The sequence below is a fragment of the Tinamus guttatus genome, unplaced genomic scaffold (assembly GCF_059628265.1).
Source record: "Tinamus guttatus ecotype Peru unplaced genomic scaffold, ASM5962826v1 Tinamus_guttatus_pri_ptg000297l, whole genome shotgun sequence".
Lineage (NCBI taxonomy): Eukaryota > Metazoa > Chordata > Aves > Tinamiformes > Tinamidae > Tinamus > Tinamus guttatus.
Window position 1 is genome coordinate 3,365,119 of NW_028288831.1, and position 14,433 is coordinate 3,379,551.

At 56.8% G+C, this 14,433-nt stretch overlaps 1 protein-coding gene across 1 annotated transcript; it reads left to right on the forward strand.

Moving 5' to 3' along the window:
• Positions 1-283: 283 nt before the first annotated feature.
• LOC104564641 (myosin-6) lies at positions 284-12,823 on the forward strand. Its single transcript, XM_088528007.1, has 39 exons — positions 284-484; positions 655-798; positions 1,094-1,250; positions 1,367-1,394; positions 1,497-1,605; positions 1,694-1,786; positions 1,874-1,937; positions 2,101-2,199; positions 2,315-2,418; positions 2,614-2,752; positions 2,837-2,955; positions 3,046-3,195; positions 3,861-4,031; positions 4,157-4,466; positions 4,603-4,676; positions 4,787-4,874; positions 4,967-5,084; positions 5,163-5,286; positions 5,636-5,772; positions 5,854-5,980; positions 6,079-6,207; positions 6,298-6,540; positions 6,732-6,908; positions 6,996-7,141; positions 7,229-7,319; positions 7,691-8,080; positions 8,192-8,318; positions 8,397-8,515; positions 8,769-8,965; positions 9,209-9,392; positions 9,491-9,656; positions 9,737-9,861; positions 9,942-10,250; positions 10,362-10,565; positions 10,793-10,918; positions 11,082-11,357; positions 11,840-11,935; positions 12,555-12,689; positions 12,803-12,823. The coding sequence occupies exons 1-39, from the start codon at positions 284-286 to the stop codon at positions 12,821-12,823; spliced, it is 5,817 nt and encodes a 1,938-aa protein (XP_088384133.1).
• Positions 12,824-14,433: the final 1,610 nt, after the last annotated feature.

Genomic DNA, 14,433 nt, shown 5'->3' on the forward strand with positions numbered 1-14,433 from the left:
TGGGGGTTCAATCTTGGGATGACTTGGGGATCAAAGTTACCATTTTGGGGGAGGGGTCAATCTGCATTGGGGTTTGAGGGATCGATCTTGGGATTTTGAAGGGTCAATTTTGGCATTTTTGGGGTCTATCAAGGTCAGGTTTTGGGGGATTGATCTTGACATTTTTAGAGTTGGTCTTGCCCTTCCCGGTTGGGTTTTGGGACACAGATGGGCTCTTTGGTGGCAGTCTGGGGGGGATACTGTCTGCCTATCCACTGATGCGCTCATGCCATGGGACAGCAGCATGGGAGACGCAGCGCTGGCTGAGTTCGGAGCGGCTGCCCCTTTCCTGCGCAAGTCAGAGCAGGAGCGGCTAGAAGCACAGACACGGCCCTTCGACCTGCGTGCTGACTGCTTCGTCCCCGACGAGCGTCACGAGTTCGTGCGGGGCCGTGTGGTGGCCCGTGATGGTGCCACTGTCACTGTCCAGACCGAGCACGGCCAGGTGGGCATGCCCAGGGGGACACTGTGGCATGGAGAAGCCACTGAGAGCAATGTGGTGGTGACACTAAGGAGCACTGGGGTCGCGGGACTGGGGGCACTGTGATGGTGGTAACTTGAAGCACTGAGAAGATCCCCCCTGCTGATTGTGCCCTTTCATTGTCTCCCCTGCAGACTGTGACTGTGAAGGAGGCTGATGTCCACCAGCAGAACCCGCCCAAGTTTGACAAGATTGAGGACATGGCCATGCTCACATTCCTGCATGAGCCTGCCGTCCTCTACAACCTCAAGGAGCGCTATGCAGCCTGGATGATCTATGTGAGTCCTGGGGGAGTGCCTAGAACTGCAGGGAGTGAGACCTCCCTAGGACTACTTAGGGCACCTAGAACCAGGGACCCTCTCCCTAGAGCCCTTGGGGCACCTAAAACCTTCCCTAGAGCCCTTGGGGCACCTAGAACTGGGTGACCTTACCCATGCTCCTTTGGGCATCTAGGATGCCTCCTCCTCCTTGACCAATGGGGCACCTTGAGCAGGGATGTCTCCTCCTTGGTAACTCGAGAAGGAGTCAGGGCCTATGACACACTCTTGGCTTGCACTCTTCTCCTCCCCCTAGACCTACTCGGGGCTCTTCTGTGTCACGGTGAACCCCTACAAGTGGCTCCCTGTGTACAATGCTGAGGTGGTGGCTGCCTACCGGGGTAAGAAACGCAGTGAGGCCCCACCCCACATCTTCTCCATCTCCGACAACGCCTACCAGAATATGCTCACAGGTAGGCTGTGCCCCTCGCCCCGTGATTTCACTCCCTTGTGGCTCCACCCCTGAAGCTCCAAGAAGCCCATTGATTCCATCCTCACACTTGTTGTCTTCCCACTTCTCACCCCACAGATCGGGAGAACCAGTCCATCCTCATCACGTGAGTTCTCTCCTCAGGGGCAATCGTTGCCCCAAGGTGGGGTGGGAGAAGCTGCCACCTAAGCATCTCCCCTCACTCATGCCCCATCCACCCTCTCCACAGCGGCGAATCTGGGGCAGGCAAGACAGTGAACACCAAGCGTGTCATCCAGTACTTTGCCAGCATCGCTGCCATTGGTGACCGCAAGAAGGAGGCAGCCAATAGCAGCAAGGTGAAGGCTCCAGGGGAGTGGGGCCTGTCTGGGTGGGGCAAGGAGGAGGGCAGAGCCACATCATCTCCACCCCACTTTTCCCTGCCAGGGCACCCTGGAGGACCAAATCATCCAGGCTAACCCAGCCCTGGAGGCCTTTGGCAACGCCAAGACTGTGCGCAATGACAACTCATCACGTTTTGTGAGTGGGGGGGTGGGGCTAGTGTTGAAGCAGGGCCTGATGGGGCTAGGGGAGGGACTTCAGCTCCTCCTCCCTCCCCCTGGACAGGGCAAGTTCATCCGCATTCACTTCGGGGCCACTGGGAAGCTGGCGTCGGCCGACATCGAGACCTGTGAGTGTGGCCGTCTTTGGTCTTCCTCCATCTTCTCATCCCACCACCCATCTTCTTGTCCCACCATCCATCCATTCCACCCACCCCTCCATCACCCCACCCTTCTGTCCATTCTCCTGCTATTCCATCCCCTCGGTTCTCCAAACCATCTCACCTGTTGCAGACCTCCTGGAGAAGTCCCGTGTCATCTTCCAGCTCAAGGCCGAGAGGAACTACCATATCTTCTACCAGATCCTCTCCAACAAGAAGCCTGAGCTGCTAGGTGAGCAGGACCATGAGGACAGACCTTCACCACAGGGACATGCAGGGCCACTCATTCCCAGATGGCCGCCCTAAACCATCTCCTTCTCTCCTCCTCACTGCATGCTGCGGAGCAGAGACTTTGCTCATCACCAACAACCCCTACGACTACAGCTACGTCTCCCAAGGGGAGGTGACTGTGGCCTCCATCGATGACTCAGAGGAGCTCATGGCCACCGACGTAAGCAGGGGTTTCTGGGGTAAAGGGACAGATGGAGAAGTCCTTGGGGGCATGGAGGGGTCCTTGGATGGTTGGATGGATGGATGACTTGATGAATGGATAGAGGACTCCGTGGAGGGCTAGATGACTCTGTGGAAGGATGGATGAAAATGGAGGTGGCCAGGCCTTTGCCCAGCCGCATGGCCTGCCCCACAGAGTGCTTTCGACGTGCTCGGCTTCACAGCAGAGGAGAAGGCTGGCGTCTACAAGCTGACAGGTGCCATCATGCACTTTGGCAACATGAAGTTCAAGCAGAAGCAGCGGGAGGAGCAGGCGGAGCCTGATGGCACTGAAGGTGGGGCCTTGGTGGGTGGGATCTGGGGGGACCTCAGTGGCACCTTGGTGACACCTGAGCATGTCTCTCTCCCCACTGCCACAGATGCAGACAAATCGGCCTACTTGATGGGCCTCAACTCAGCTGACCTCCTCAAGGGCCTCTGCCACCCTCGGGTCAAGGTGGGCAATGAGTATGTCACCAAGGGACAAAATGTCCAGCAGGTGAGAGCAGCCCCCCACCCATACCTCATCCTCTCCAGGCTCCTCCCTTCTCATCCTCACCCTGTCCTCCACCTCATGGGCTCCTCTCAGGTGTACTACTCCATCGGGGCCCTGGCCAAGGCCGTCTACGAGAAGATGTTCAACTGGATGGTGGTGAGGATCAACAATTCGCTGGAAACCAAGCAGCCCCGACAGTACTTCATTGGTGTGCTGGACATCGCCGGCTTCGAAATCTTTGACGTGAGAGGCTGCAGCATCCTGTTAGGAGGACACCTCCTTGGGTGTCCACTTGAACCTGGTGGTCCCATTGGCCATTACTTGGCCTCCATTGAGTGTCTAGTTCATCACATTGGTCCTATTGGGTCTTAATGTGACCTTGTGACCTTATTCACTGCTATGGTGATACTACTGGGTGTCTAGTTGACCCTGTTGATCCCGTTAGTCATTACTTGGCCTTCATTGGGTGTTCATACGACCTTGTTGGGTGTCTAGTTGACCCTTATGGTCCTATTGGGTCTTATCTTGACCCCATTGGGTTCTATGTTGACCCCACTGGGTGCCCAGTTGACCATGTTGATCCCATTGGTCATTACTTGGCCTCTGTTGGATATCTCGCTGACCACACTGGGTGCCCAGTTGATCCTGTTGATCTCATTCATCATGGCTTAGCCTCTGCTGGGTGTCTAATTGATCCTGCCGGGTGTCCAATTGACCCCAGCGGTTCTATTGGGTCTTAACTTGACCTCACTGGGTTTTGTGTTGATCCCGCTGGGTGTCCAGTTGACCCTGTTGATCTCATTAGTTATTATTTGGCCTCCATTAGGCGTCCAGTTGACCCCCGTTGGGTTTCCGGTTGAACTTGTCCATCGCATTGAGCATGATGTTCCCCCCATTTCTACCCCCAGTTCAACAGCTTTGAGCAGCTCTGCATCAACTTCACCAACGAGAAGCTGCAGCAGTTCTTCAACCACCACATGTTCGTGCTGGAGCAGGAGGAGTACAAAAAGGAGGGCATCGAGTGGGAGTTCATCGACTTTGGCATGGACCTCCAGGCCTGCATCGACCTCATTGAGAAGGTACGAACTCTCCTTGAGGTCTCTCCTGGAGAAGGTCATTTAAGCTGGGGCCCACCAGAGACCCCAAGGGCGCCTAGTTGGGTCCTGGTGGATCTCCATGACCAGTGACTTTCTCCATTGTCCAGCCCATGGGCATCATGTCCATCTTGGAGGAGGAGTGCATGTTCCCCAAGGCCTCTGACATGACCTTCAAAGCAAAGCTCTACGACAACCACCTGGGCAAGTCAGCCAACTTTGGCAAGCCACGCAATGTGAAGGGCAAACCCGAGGCCCACTTCTCGCTGGTCCACTATGCCGGCACAGTAGACTACAACATCCTGGGCTGGTTGGAGAAGAACAAGGATCCCCTTAATGAGACAGTGGTGGGGCTCTACCAGAAGTCGGCTCTTAAGCTCCTGGCCAGTCTCTTCTCCAACTACGCAAGCACTGATGCTGGTGAGTGGATGGAGATGGGGATCAGTGGTGAAGGGGCTGGAGATGGATGGGAAGAGAGTGGAGAGATTGAAGATTAAGGAGATAGGACTGGTTGGATGGAGACATGGAGGCCTCTGACCTCCTTCTTCTCCCCCAGGCGGTGACAGCAGCAAGGGGAAAGGTGCCAAGAAGAAAGGTTCCTCCTTCCAGACTGTCTCAGCCCTTCACCGGGTAAGGCTGAACCCCACTGTGAGGCAAGAACATCCCATTGGACATGGGGTCAAATCCGCTAGATCCTCCCATGGTTGGGATTGGCTCAACGCCCCTATTTCCTTCCCCAGGAAAACCTCAACAAGCTGATGGCCAATCTCAAGACCACTCATCCCCACTTTGTCCGCTGCCTCATCCCCAACGAGCGCAAAGCGCCCGGTGAGAGGAGAGAGGGCCTGTCCGGCTTAGGGGGCAGAGCCTGGGGATCTGACTCCCCAGACTGACCCCCTTGTCCTCACTGCGTCCCTCAGGCGTGATGGACAACCCCTTGGTGATGCACCAGCTCCGCTGCAACGGCGTGCTTGAGGGCATCCGCATCTGCCGCAAGGGCTTCCCCAACCGCATTCTCTATGGGGACTTCCGCCAGCGGTGAGAGGGTGGCGCCTCAGAGGTTGAAGGGAGGCCAGGGTGGGTAGGGCTCACAGTGGGCTTCTTCCACTTTGGCAGTTACCGCATCCTGAATCCCGCGGCTATCCCCGAGGGGCAGTTCATCGACAGCCGCAAGGGAGCTGAGAAGCTCCTGGGCTCCCTTGACATCGATCACAACCAATACAAATTCGGGCACACCAAGGTGAGGGGGGCAGAGCCCATGGGGACAGTGCGAGGGGCCTGTGGGGGTGGGTGGGAGAAGCAGAATGAGACAGCGAAGAGGTTCTCCAGGCCAAGGAGGTGGGGCCTGGCGTGAGGGTCCCCATCATCTTCCCATCTACTGACCCCTCCCTCCATCCACCCTTCCCTTGAGTTGGAGAGTCTTTACTTGGTTGGGTTGGATTAAGTTGGAGAGTCTCCACTTGGTTGGGTTGGGCTGAGTTGGAGATTACCCCGTTGGCCTTCACCAACCAACCCAGCTGTCCATCTCTCCAACCCTCCATCCATCTCCCCACTCCCTGGTCCACCCATCATCCCCTTCCCTCTGCCAGGTGTTTTTCAAGGCTGGACTGCTGGGCCACCTGGAGGAGATGCGGGACGAGCGCCTCTCCCGAATCATCACCCGCATTCAGGCCCAAGCCCGAGGCCAGCTCATGCGCATTGAGTTCAAGAAGATCCTGGAGCGCCGGTGAGGTGGGGAGGGAGCTCTCTGTCTATGGGGCCAGGCATGGGGCATGGCAGCAGCTCTGTGTCTCCTTACTGTTCCCAGGGACGCGCTGCTTGTGATCCAGTGGAACATCCGGGCCTTCATGGGGGTGAAGAACTGGCCCTGGATGAAGCTCTACTTCAAGATCAAGCCCCTGCTGAAGAGTGCTGAGACCGAGAAGGAGATGCAGGTGGGATGGGGTTATCCCGTGGAGGACTTGGAGTAGGGACAGAGTGGGGATGAGGCCTCAGATGGATGCCAGTATGTTGAGTTTGGTGTCTGGCACAGACAATGAAGGAGGAGTTTGGGCGCCTAAAGGAAGCCCTGGAGAAGTCAGAAACGCGGCGGAAGGAGCTGGAGGAGAAGATGGTCTCCATGTTGCAGGAGAAGAACGACCTGCAGCTGCAAGTGCAGGCGGTGAGCGGAACTTCCTCTGCTCTCGCCTTGTCTACGGGTGATGGCAGTGGGGAGTGATGGCTCCCAACACTCTCTCCTGTTCCCCTACAGGAGCAGGACAACCTCAATGATGCCGAGGAGCGCTGCGACCAGCTGATCAAGAACAAGATCCAGCTGGAGGCCAAGGTGAAGGAGCTGACAGAACGCCTGGAGGATGAGGAGGAGATGAATGCTGAGCTGACAGCCAAGAAAAGGAAGCTGGAGGACGAGTGCTCCGAGCTCAAAAAGGACATTGATGACCTGGAGCTAACACTGGCCAAGGTGGAGAAGGAGAAGCACGCCACGGAGAACAAGGTGGGAGACCTCAATCCAGATCCATGGGGACTTGGATCAATGAAGCCTCTTTTGGGTTGGGATGAGAATACCCAAGGCTGGCTGGGGACTTGTGTCCTCATTGGCTTGGCCTAGAGGAAGAGTAGCCCCTGTCTCTGGTCTCCTTTGAACATGGAGCTAGTAGCCTCATGGCCTTGGACCTCCCCATGCAGGTGAAGAACCTGACAGAGGAAATGGCTGGGCTGGACGAGATCATCGCCAAGCTGACAAAGGAGAAGAAGGCCCTGCAGGAGGCTCACCAGCAAGCGCTGGATGACCTGCAGGTGGAAGAAGACAAGGTCAATACCTTGTCCAAGGCCAAAGTCAAGCTGGAGCAGCAGGCGGATGATGTGAGTATGGGCTGATCCTACCATGAGCCCTGCTTTGGCCACTGAGATGACAAAGCAATATGACTTTGCCCCATTTTTCTCCTCTAGCTCGAAGGGTCCCTGGAGCAGGAGAAAAAGATGCGAATGGACCTGGAACGGGCCAAGCGCAAGCTGGAAGGTGACTTGAAGCTTACGCAGGAGAACATCATGGACTTGGAGAATGACAAGCAGCAGCTGGAGGAGAAGCTCAAGAAGTGAGGCCAAACCTTCCTCCTCAGGTGGACACAGTTCCAAGGTCCAAGATGGAGCTTTCAGTTCTCTCTGCCCCTCTCTCTCTACAGGAAAGATTTTGAGATCAACCAGCAGAACAGCAAGATTGAGGATGAGCAAGCGCTGGCCCTGCAGCTCCAGAAGAAGTTGAAGGAGCTGCAGGTGAGAACCCACCTCCAGCTCCAGTGACCATCTTGGCCAGGGCCTAGGAGGACAGACCTGCCCCAGAGTATGTCCTACCATGTCTAAACCCAGACTAGAGCCAGGATCTGAGTTTGGCAGTCTCCATCTGGTTGGTTTGAGTTGGGTTGGTTTGAGTTGCGTCAAATTGGGTTGGTTTGAGTTGGGGAGTCCCCAGTTCATTGGATTAATTTGAGTTGAGCTGACTTTGTTTGTGTTGGGTAGACTCCAGTTGGTCTGGTTGGGTTGGATTTAATTGGGTTGGGTTGGGTTGAGTTGGGGAGTCTCCAGTTGGTTGGGTTGGGTACAGTCCAACCATGACTGCTGATGTCCTGTCTATGCCTGGAGCGCAGGCACGCATTGAGGAGCTGGAGGAGGAGTTGGAGGCAGAGCGCACAGGCCGGGCCAAGGTGGAAAAGCTGCGCTCAGAACTCTCGCGGGAGCTAGAGGAGATCAGCGAACGGCTGGAGGAGGCTGGTGGTGCCACCTCGGTGCAGCTGGAGCTCAACAAGAAGCGGGAGGCTGAATTCCAGAAGATGCGTCGTGACTTGGAGGAGGCCACGCTGCAGCATGAGGCCACAGCGGCCGCCCTGCGCAAGAAGCACGCGGACAGTGTGGCCGAGCTGGGTGAGCAAATCGACAACCTGCAGCGTGTCAAGCAGAAGCTGGAGAAGGAAAAGAGTGAGCTCAAGCTGGAGCTGGATGATGTTGGCTCCAGCATGGAACAGCTCGTCAAGGCCAAGGTGGGTGGTAGGGCTGGCTGGTGTTTGGGGGAAAGGACTCTCCTTTCCAGCTCAGACTTCTTGGTCCTCATGGTCTCCTTGACCCCCTCTCGCCCTGCTTGGCTCTGCCAGGTGGGCATGGAGAAGTTATGCCGTACCCTGGAGGATCAGGCGTCTGAGCACCGGGCCAAGCTGGAGGAGACACAACGAGCCCTCAATGACACCAGCACTCAGCGGGCCAAGCTCCAGACTGAGAATGGTGGGAGCCTCGTCCCACAGCCCCTCCTCCCCTTCCCACTTGCCTCCCAGGCCCTCAAGCCCTGCCCTTCCTCCACAGGAGAGCTGTCCCGCCAGCTGGAGGAGAAGGAGGCCCTCATCTCACAGCTCACACGAGGCAAGCAGTCCTACACCCAGCAGATGGAGGACCTCAAGCGGCAGCTGGAGGAAGAGGCCAAGGTGAGGTTGGGTTGATCTCGTGGCAGTTGGATAGATCTCATTGCAGTTGGCTAGGTCTCTTCATGGAGGTTGGCTTGTTCTCATGGTGACTGGGTTGATCTCATGGTTGGGTTCATCTCGTTGTTGTTAAGTTGGTTGATCTGAAGAGGGTTGGGGTGACTTGAGGAGGCCAACACCACTATCTATGGAGTCAGAGGATGCCAGGCCAGGGTGACCCATGTCACCAGCGATGACCTTCTCAAATCCATCCCAGGCGAAGAACGCGCTGGCCCATGCACTGCAGTCAGCCCGGCATGACTGTGACCTGCTGCGGGAGCAGTACGAGGAGGAGATGGAGGCCAAAGCTGAGCTCCAGCGCTCCCTCTCCAAGGCCAACTCAGAGGTGGCCCAGTGGAGGACCAAGTACGAGACTGATGCCATCCAGCGCACCGAGGAGCTGGAGGAGGCCAAGTGAGACATCTCCCCTAGGCTTCTCCCAGGGTGCTGGGGCTTCTCCCTTCTAGTTAGACTTCCAGTTGGGCATCCAGAAGCCTCTTTGGTTAGAGCAACCTAGAACATCCAGCACGCTCATGGGCTCCACCACTACCTTGTTGTTTACCACCCTTGTGTGCAGAGCAACTAAGCTTAGGGAGTGGTAGAAGGTCCAGATAATGGGCAGGTCCTTAGGTGGGTTCTTCCCTTGCTCATCGTCAGGAAGAAGCTGGCGCAGCGGCTGCAGGAAGCTGAGGAGGCGGTGGAGGCAGTGAATGCCAAGTGCTCCTCACTAGAGAAGACCAAGCACCGTCTGCAGAACGAGATTGAGGACCTGATGGTGGACCTGGAGCGCTCCAACGCAGCTGCTGCCGCCCTGGACAAGAAGCAGAGGAACTTTGACAAGGTGACATAGGAAACCCGGGCCAAGATGGTGTTTTAGGAGGAGGTGGGGGATGTGGAGGATGCTGACGGTTTGGTGATGTCCCCCTAAACAACATCCAGATCCTGTCAGAGTGGAAGCAGAAATTCGAGGAGTCACAGACGGAGCTGGAGGCCTCACAGAAGGAAGCCCGTGCCCTCAGTACTGAGCTCTTCAAGCTCAAGAACGCCTATGAGGAGGCCCTGGAGCACCTGGAGACCTTCAAGCGGGAGAACAAGAACCTCCAAGGTGAGAGTGGGGGGCACATGGACCTCCCCATGGCTCCCTATGTCTCTCCTTGGGCCCCTGATGGGTTCTTGCCTCCGCAGAGGAGATCTCGGACCTGACGGAGCAGCTGAGTGCCAGTCACAAGACCATCCATGAGCTGGAGAAGGTCAGGAAGCAGCTGGATGCGGAGAAGTTGGACCTTCAAGCAGCTCTGGAAGAGGCTGAGGTGCTGCGTTCCCCATGTCTTCCCACATCGCATCCCTTCATGTCTTTCCCTGCTCCTCATAGTCCTTCTGTCCTCTCCAGGCCTCGCTGGAGCATGAAGAAGGGAAGATCCTGCGGGCCCAGCTGGAGTTCAACCAGGTCAAGGCAGACTACGAGCGCAAGCTGGCTGAGAAGGACGAGGAGATGGAGCAGGCCAAGAGGAACCACCTGAGGGTGGTGGACTCACTGCAGACCTCCCTGGACGCCGAGACGCGGAGCCGTAACGAGGCGCTGCGGCTCAAGAAGAAGATGGAGGGTGACCTCAATGAGATGGAGATCCAGCTGAGCCATGCAAATCGCCTGGCTGCTGAGGGCCAGAAGCAAATGAAGACCTTGCAGGGTAACCTCAAGGTATTTTCTGGTCTCCTCCAGATGTTCTCCACCTCCGTGTTGGGTCCATGGGGCTGGCCATGGAGTCATGTCCACCCCATTGACTGACAGCCAGCCGGTCTGGTCTTTCAGGACACCCAGCTGCAGCTGGATGATGTGGTGAGGGCCAACGAGGACCTGAAGGAGAACATTGCCATCGTGGAGAGGCGTAACAACCTGCTGCAGGCAGAACTGGAGGAACTGCGGGCCGTGGTGGAGCAGACAGAGCGGGCCCGCAAGTTGGCTGAGCAGGAGCTCATTGAAGCCAGTGAGCGCGTCCAGCTCCTCCACTCACAGGTAAGATGTGGAGGCCCCCCAGGAGGGACCTCAGCCCTGGTCAGGGTCACTGAACCCTTCCAAGGGCAGAGAACAGGCCTTGAGTGATCTAGAACCTCCTTCTAGGTATGCTTGGGTCCCATGGGGACAGGGGCTCCATCCAGATCCCTCTTCTGGTGCCTCAGAGCAGAATGGAGATGGGCCAGGGGTCTGGGGACCGCATCCTAAGCTCTTTCTCCCCACTCTAGAACACCAGCCTCATCAACCAGAAGAAGAAGATGGAGGCAGACATTGCCCAACTGCAGACGGAGGTGGAGGAGGCCTTGCAAGAGTGCCACAATGCTGAAGAGAAGGCCAAGAAGGCCATCACTGACGTGAGTTTGACTTGGGCAGGTTCTCAGCTGTTGAGCAAGCTACAGCACTCTCTACCAACCCCCTGCCCATAGACTGGTCATGGCGATCTGGGCCATCACCCGCTGCTGCCCTTGGTCCTCCCAGATTGCTGCGTCACTCTCTGTCCCCTCTGTCCCCATGCAGGCAGCCATGATGGCAGAGGAACTGAAGAAGGAGCAGGACACAAGTGCCCACTTGGAGCGAATGAAGAAGAACATGGAACAGACCATCAAGGACTTGCAGCTGCGACTGGACGAGGCTGAGCAGCTGGCCCTCAAGGGCGGCAAGAAGCAGCTGCAGAAGCTGGAGACCCGTGTGCGGGAGCTGGAAAATGAGCTCGAGGCCGAACAGAAGCGCAATGCTGAGAGCGTCAAGGGCCTACGCAAGTCAGAGCGGCGCATGAAGGAGCTCAGCTACCAGGTGAGGGAGCCGTTGTTGCCACCACGGGACCATAGAATGACCTAGAACACAGACAATATCGTGTCTCTAGCGGCCTGTGTGGCCTGGAACATTACCCATGGTTGTAGCATGACCTAGAATACGCTTGAACTCATGGCCATGAGCACGTAAGAAACTAAGAACATCTCTCATTGCCATGGCAGGACCTAGAATGTGATTGGCCTGGTAGCCATAGGCACATGAGCTACCTAAAACATCATCTGCTGCAAGAGTATGATCTAGAACATGCTTGACCTGGTGACCAGAGAGATGTGAGTGACCTAGAAGAATTCTCATGGCCACAGCGTGACCTAGAACATGGTTGATTTGGTGGCAATTGGCACATGAGCCACCTACATCACCTACTACCATAGAGTGACCTAGAACATGGCTGATCTGATGGCTGTGGGTGGCGCGTCTAGACTCCAGTGGCCATCTTACTCATCTGCCCCACACTGGTGCAGGCGGAGGAGGACCGCAAGAACCTGCTGCGACTGCAGGACCTGGTGGACAAGCTGCAGCTGAAGGTCAAGGCCTACAAGCGGCAGGCGGAGGAGGCGGTGAGACATCATGTCGGCACAATGGGGGAAGGAGGGACCTGCCTGGAGAAAGGGCAGGAACAGGGTGCTGGGGAAGTGGGCGTGGAGGAAATGGTGGTGGATGGTCACACGGATGGTTGGGTGGGTAGTGGGATGAGTGGAAGGGGAGGTGAATGGAAAAGACAGGGTACGGGTTGGGGAGCAGCCAGGTTGGGTGGCTGGGTTAGTGGAGGAGGTGCTGGGTTGGGTGGAGGAGGAGGTGGTGCATGAGGTGGAGGTGGGGGAGGAAGAGATGGAGAAGAAGGGCATGGGGTTAGAAATAGAGAAGGAGACGGAGATGGAGATCGAGGTGGATGTTGGAAGAAGGAGATGATGGAAAAGGAAGACGATGGACATCAAGAGGTGATGGAGATGGAGGAGGAGATGATGGAGGAGATGGGAAGGAGGAAGAGGAGGAGGAGGAGGAGGAGAAGGAAATGGAAGAGGAGTAAGAAATGGAGGAGAAGGAGATGATAGAGATGCAGGAGCTGGAGGAAGAAGAAGATGGAAATGGAGGAGGTGGATGATGGAGATGCTGGAGGAGATGGGTGGATGTGGGGCATCTGTGGGGTGGGTGTCAGCCCGACCCGGCCACCCGCAGGAGGCACAGGCTGCGGCCAACCTGGCCAAGCTGCGCAAGGCGCAGCACGAGCTGGACGAGGCAGCTGAGCGTGCTGACATGGCCGAGGCGCAGGCCAACAAGCTGCGTGCCCGGAGCCGCCATGCCGGCCCCCAGGTGGGTGCTGCCTGTCCCCCCGTGTGTCCCCCCACATGTCCCCTCATAGCGCCCCATGGCCACGCCCCTGAGGCCACGCCCCCTCTCACCGCTCTCCCACCCTCCCCACACAGAAGGACCTCGGCGAGGAGTGAGGGAGACGCCGGCCCCATGGCACCGTCATGGCCACCGACCCCATGGGGTGCCGTGGTCACCTGCCCATGGTGTCATCGTCACCTGCCCCATGGGGCTGTCACGGCTGTTGACCCACGGTCACCAATAAACAATGTCAAGTGCCCAGGGCTGCCTCTGTGTGTTGGGGGAGTGGGGACTATGGGGCTGTGGGGGGCTCTGTGGGGTGCAGGGGTCTCTGTCTATCAGGTCCAGGGGGTTTTCAGGTGCCTCTGTGGGTGCTGGGAGGGGTTCGCTATGAGTCCCAGTACATCCCTCTAGGTCCTAGCATGTCTGTATTGATCGTAGGACCTCCCTATGGGTCCCAGCATGTGCCTATGGGGCTCAAGAGCTCCCTATAGGTCCCATCAGGTCTCTGTGGGTCCCAGTAGCTTCCTGTGGGGTAGGGCAGGGGGCTCCCAGTGGGACCCTATGGGTCTCAACAGATTCCTATGGGTCCTGACCCCTCCCTAAGTCCCTTTCAGAGGAACCTAGACAGGCAGAGAGGAACCTCATGAAGTTCAGCAAAGGCAAGTGCAGGGTCCTGCACCTGGGGAGGAATAACCCCAGGCACCAGTACAGACAAAGGGTTGACCTGCTGGAAAGTAGCGCTCCAGAGAGCAATTTGGGAGTCCTGGTTGACAACGACTTAACCATGAGTCAGCAATGTGCCCTCGTGGCCAAGGAGGCCAATGGGCTCCTGGCTGCATCAGGACGAGCGTCGCCAGCAGGTCGAGGGAGGGGATCCTGCCTCTCTACTCAGCTCTGGTGAGGCCACACCTGGAGTACTGGGTGCAGTTCTGGGCTCCCCAGTACAAGAGGGACGTGGAGCTTCTAGAGAGGGTCCAGCGTAAAGCCACAAAGATGATTAAGGGACTGGAGCATCTATCAGCATTATCTATGAGTAAAGACATAGTGAGCTGGGCCTGTTTAATCTGGAGAAGAGAAGATTGAGAGGGGATCTGATCAATATGCACGAGTGCCAGAGGGGAGAATGTAAAGAGAATGGGGACAAACTCTTCTCAGTGATGGCTAGCGACAGAACAAGGGGTAACGGGTGCAAGTTGAAACACAGGAAGTTCCACGTCCATGAGAGGAAGAACTTCTTCACTGTGAGGGTGACAGATCACTGGAACAGGCTGCCCAGAGAGGCTGTGGAGTCTCTTTCTTTGGAGATCTTTAACCTGCCTGGATGTGACACAGTGCCAGGTGCCCTAGGTGCTCCTGCTTGAGCAGAGTCATTGGATTAGATGATCTCTAGAGGTCCCTTCTAGCCTCAAATATTACTTGATTCTGTGTGATTCTGTGTGGCCCACCTCCTCCCTATGGGACAGGACAGGGGGTACCATTTGATCCCTATGAGTCTTAGCGTCTCCCTAGAGGTCCTAGAGGCACTCTATGGGTTACAGCACGTCCGTATAGGTCTTAGGCACTCGCTATGGGCCCCAGTGACTTGTTATGGGTCCCAGGAGCTCCCTGTGCAGCAGAGCAATGGCTCCCAGTGGATCCCCATGTTTCTTAGGGGCTCTGTATGGTTCCTAGAGTCTCCCTAAGCGTCACAGCACTTCCCTATGGATTTTAAGGTCTCCCTAAT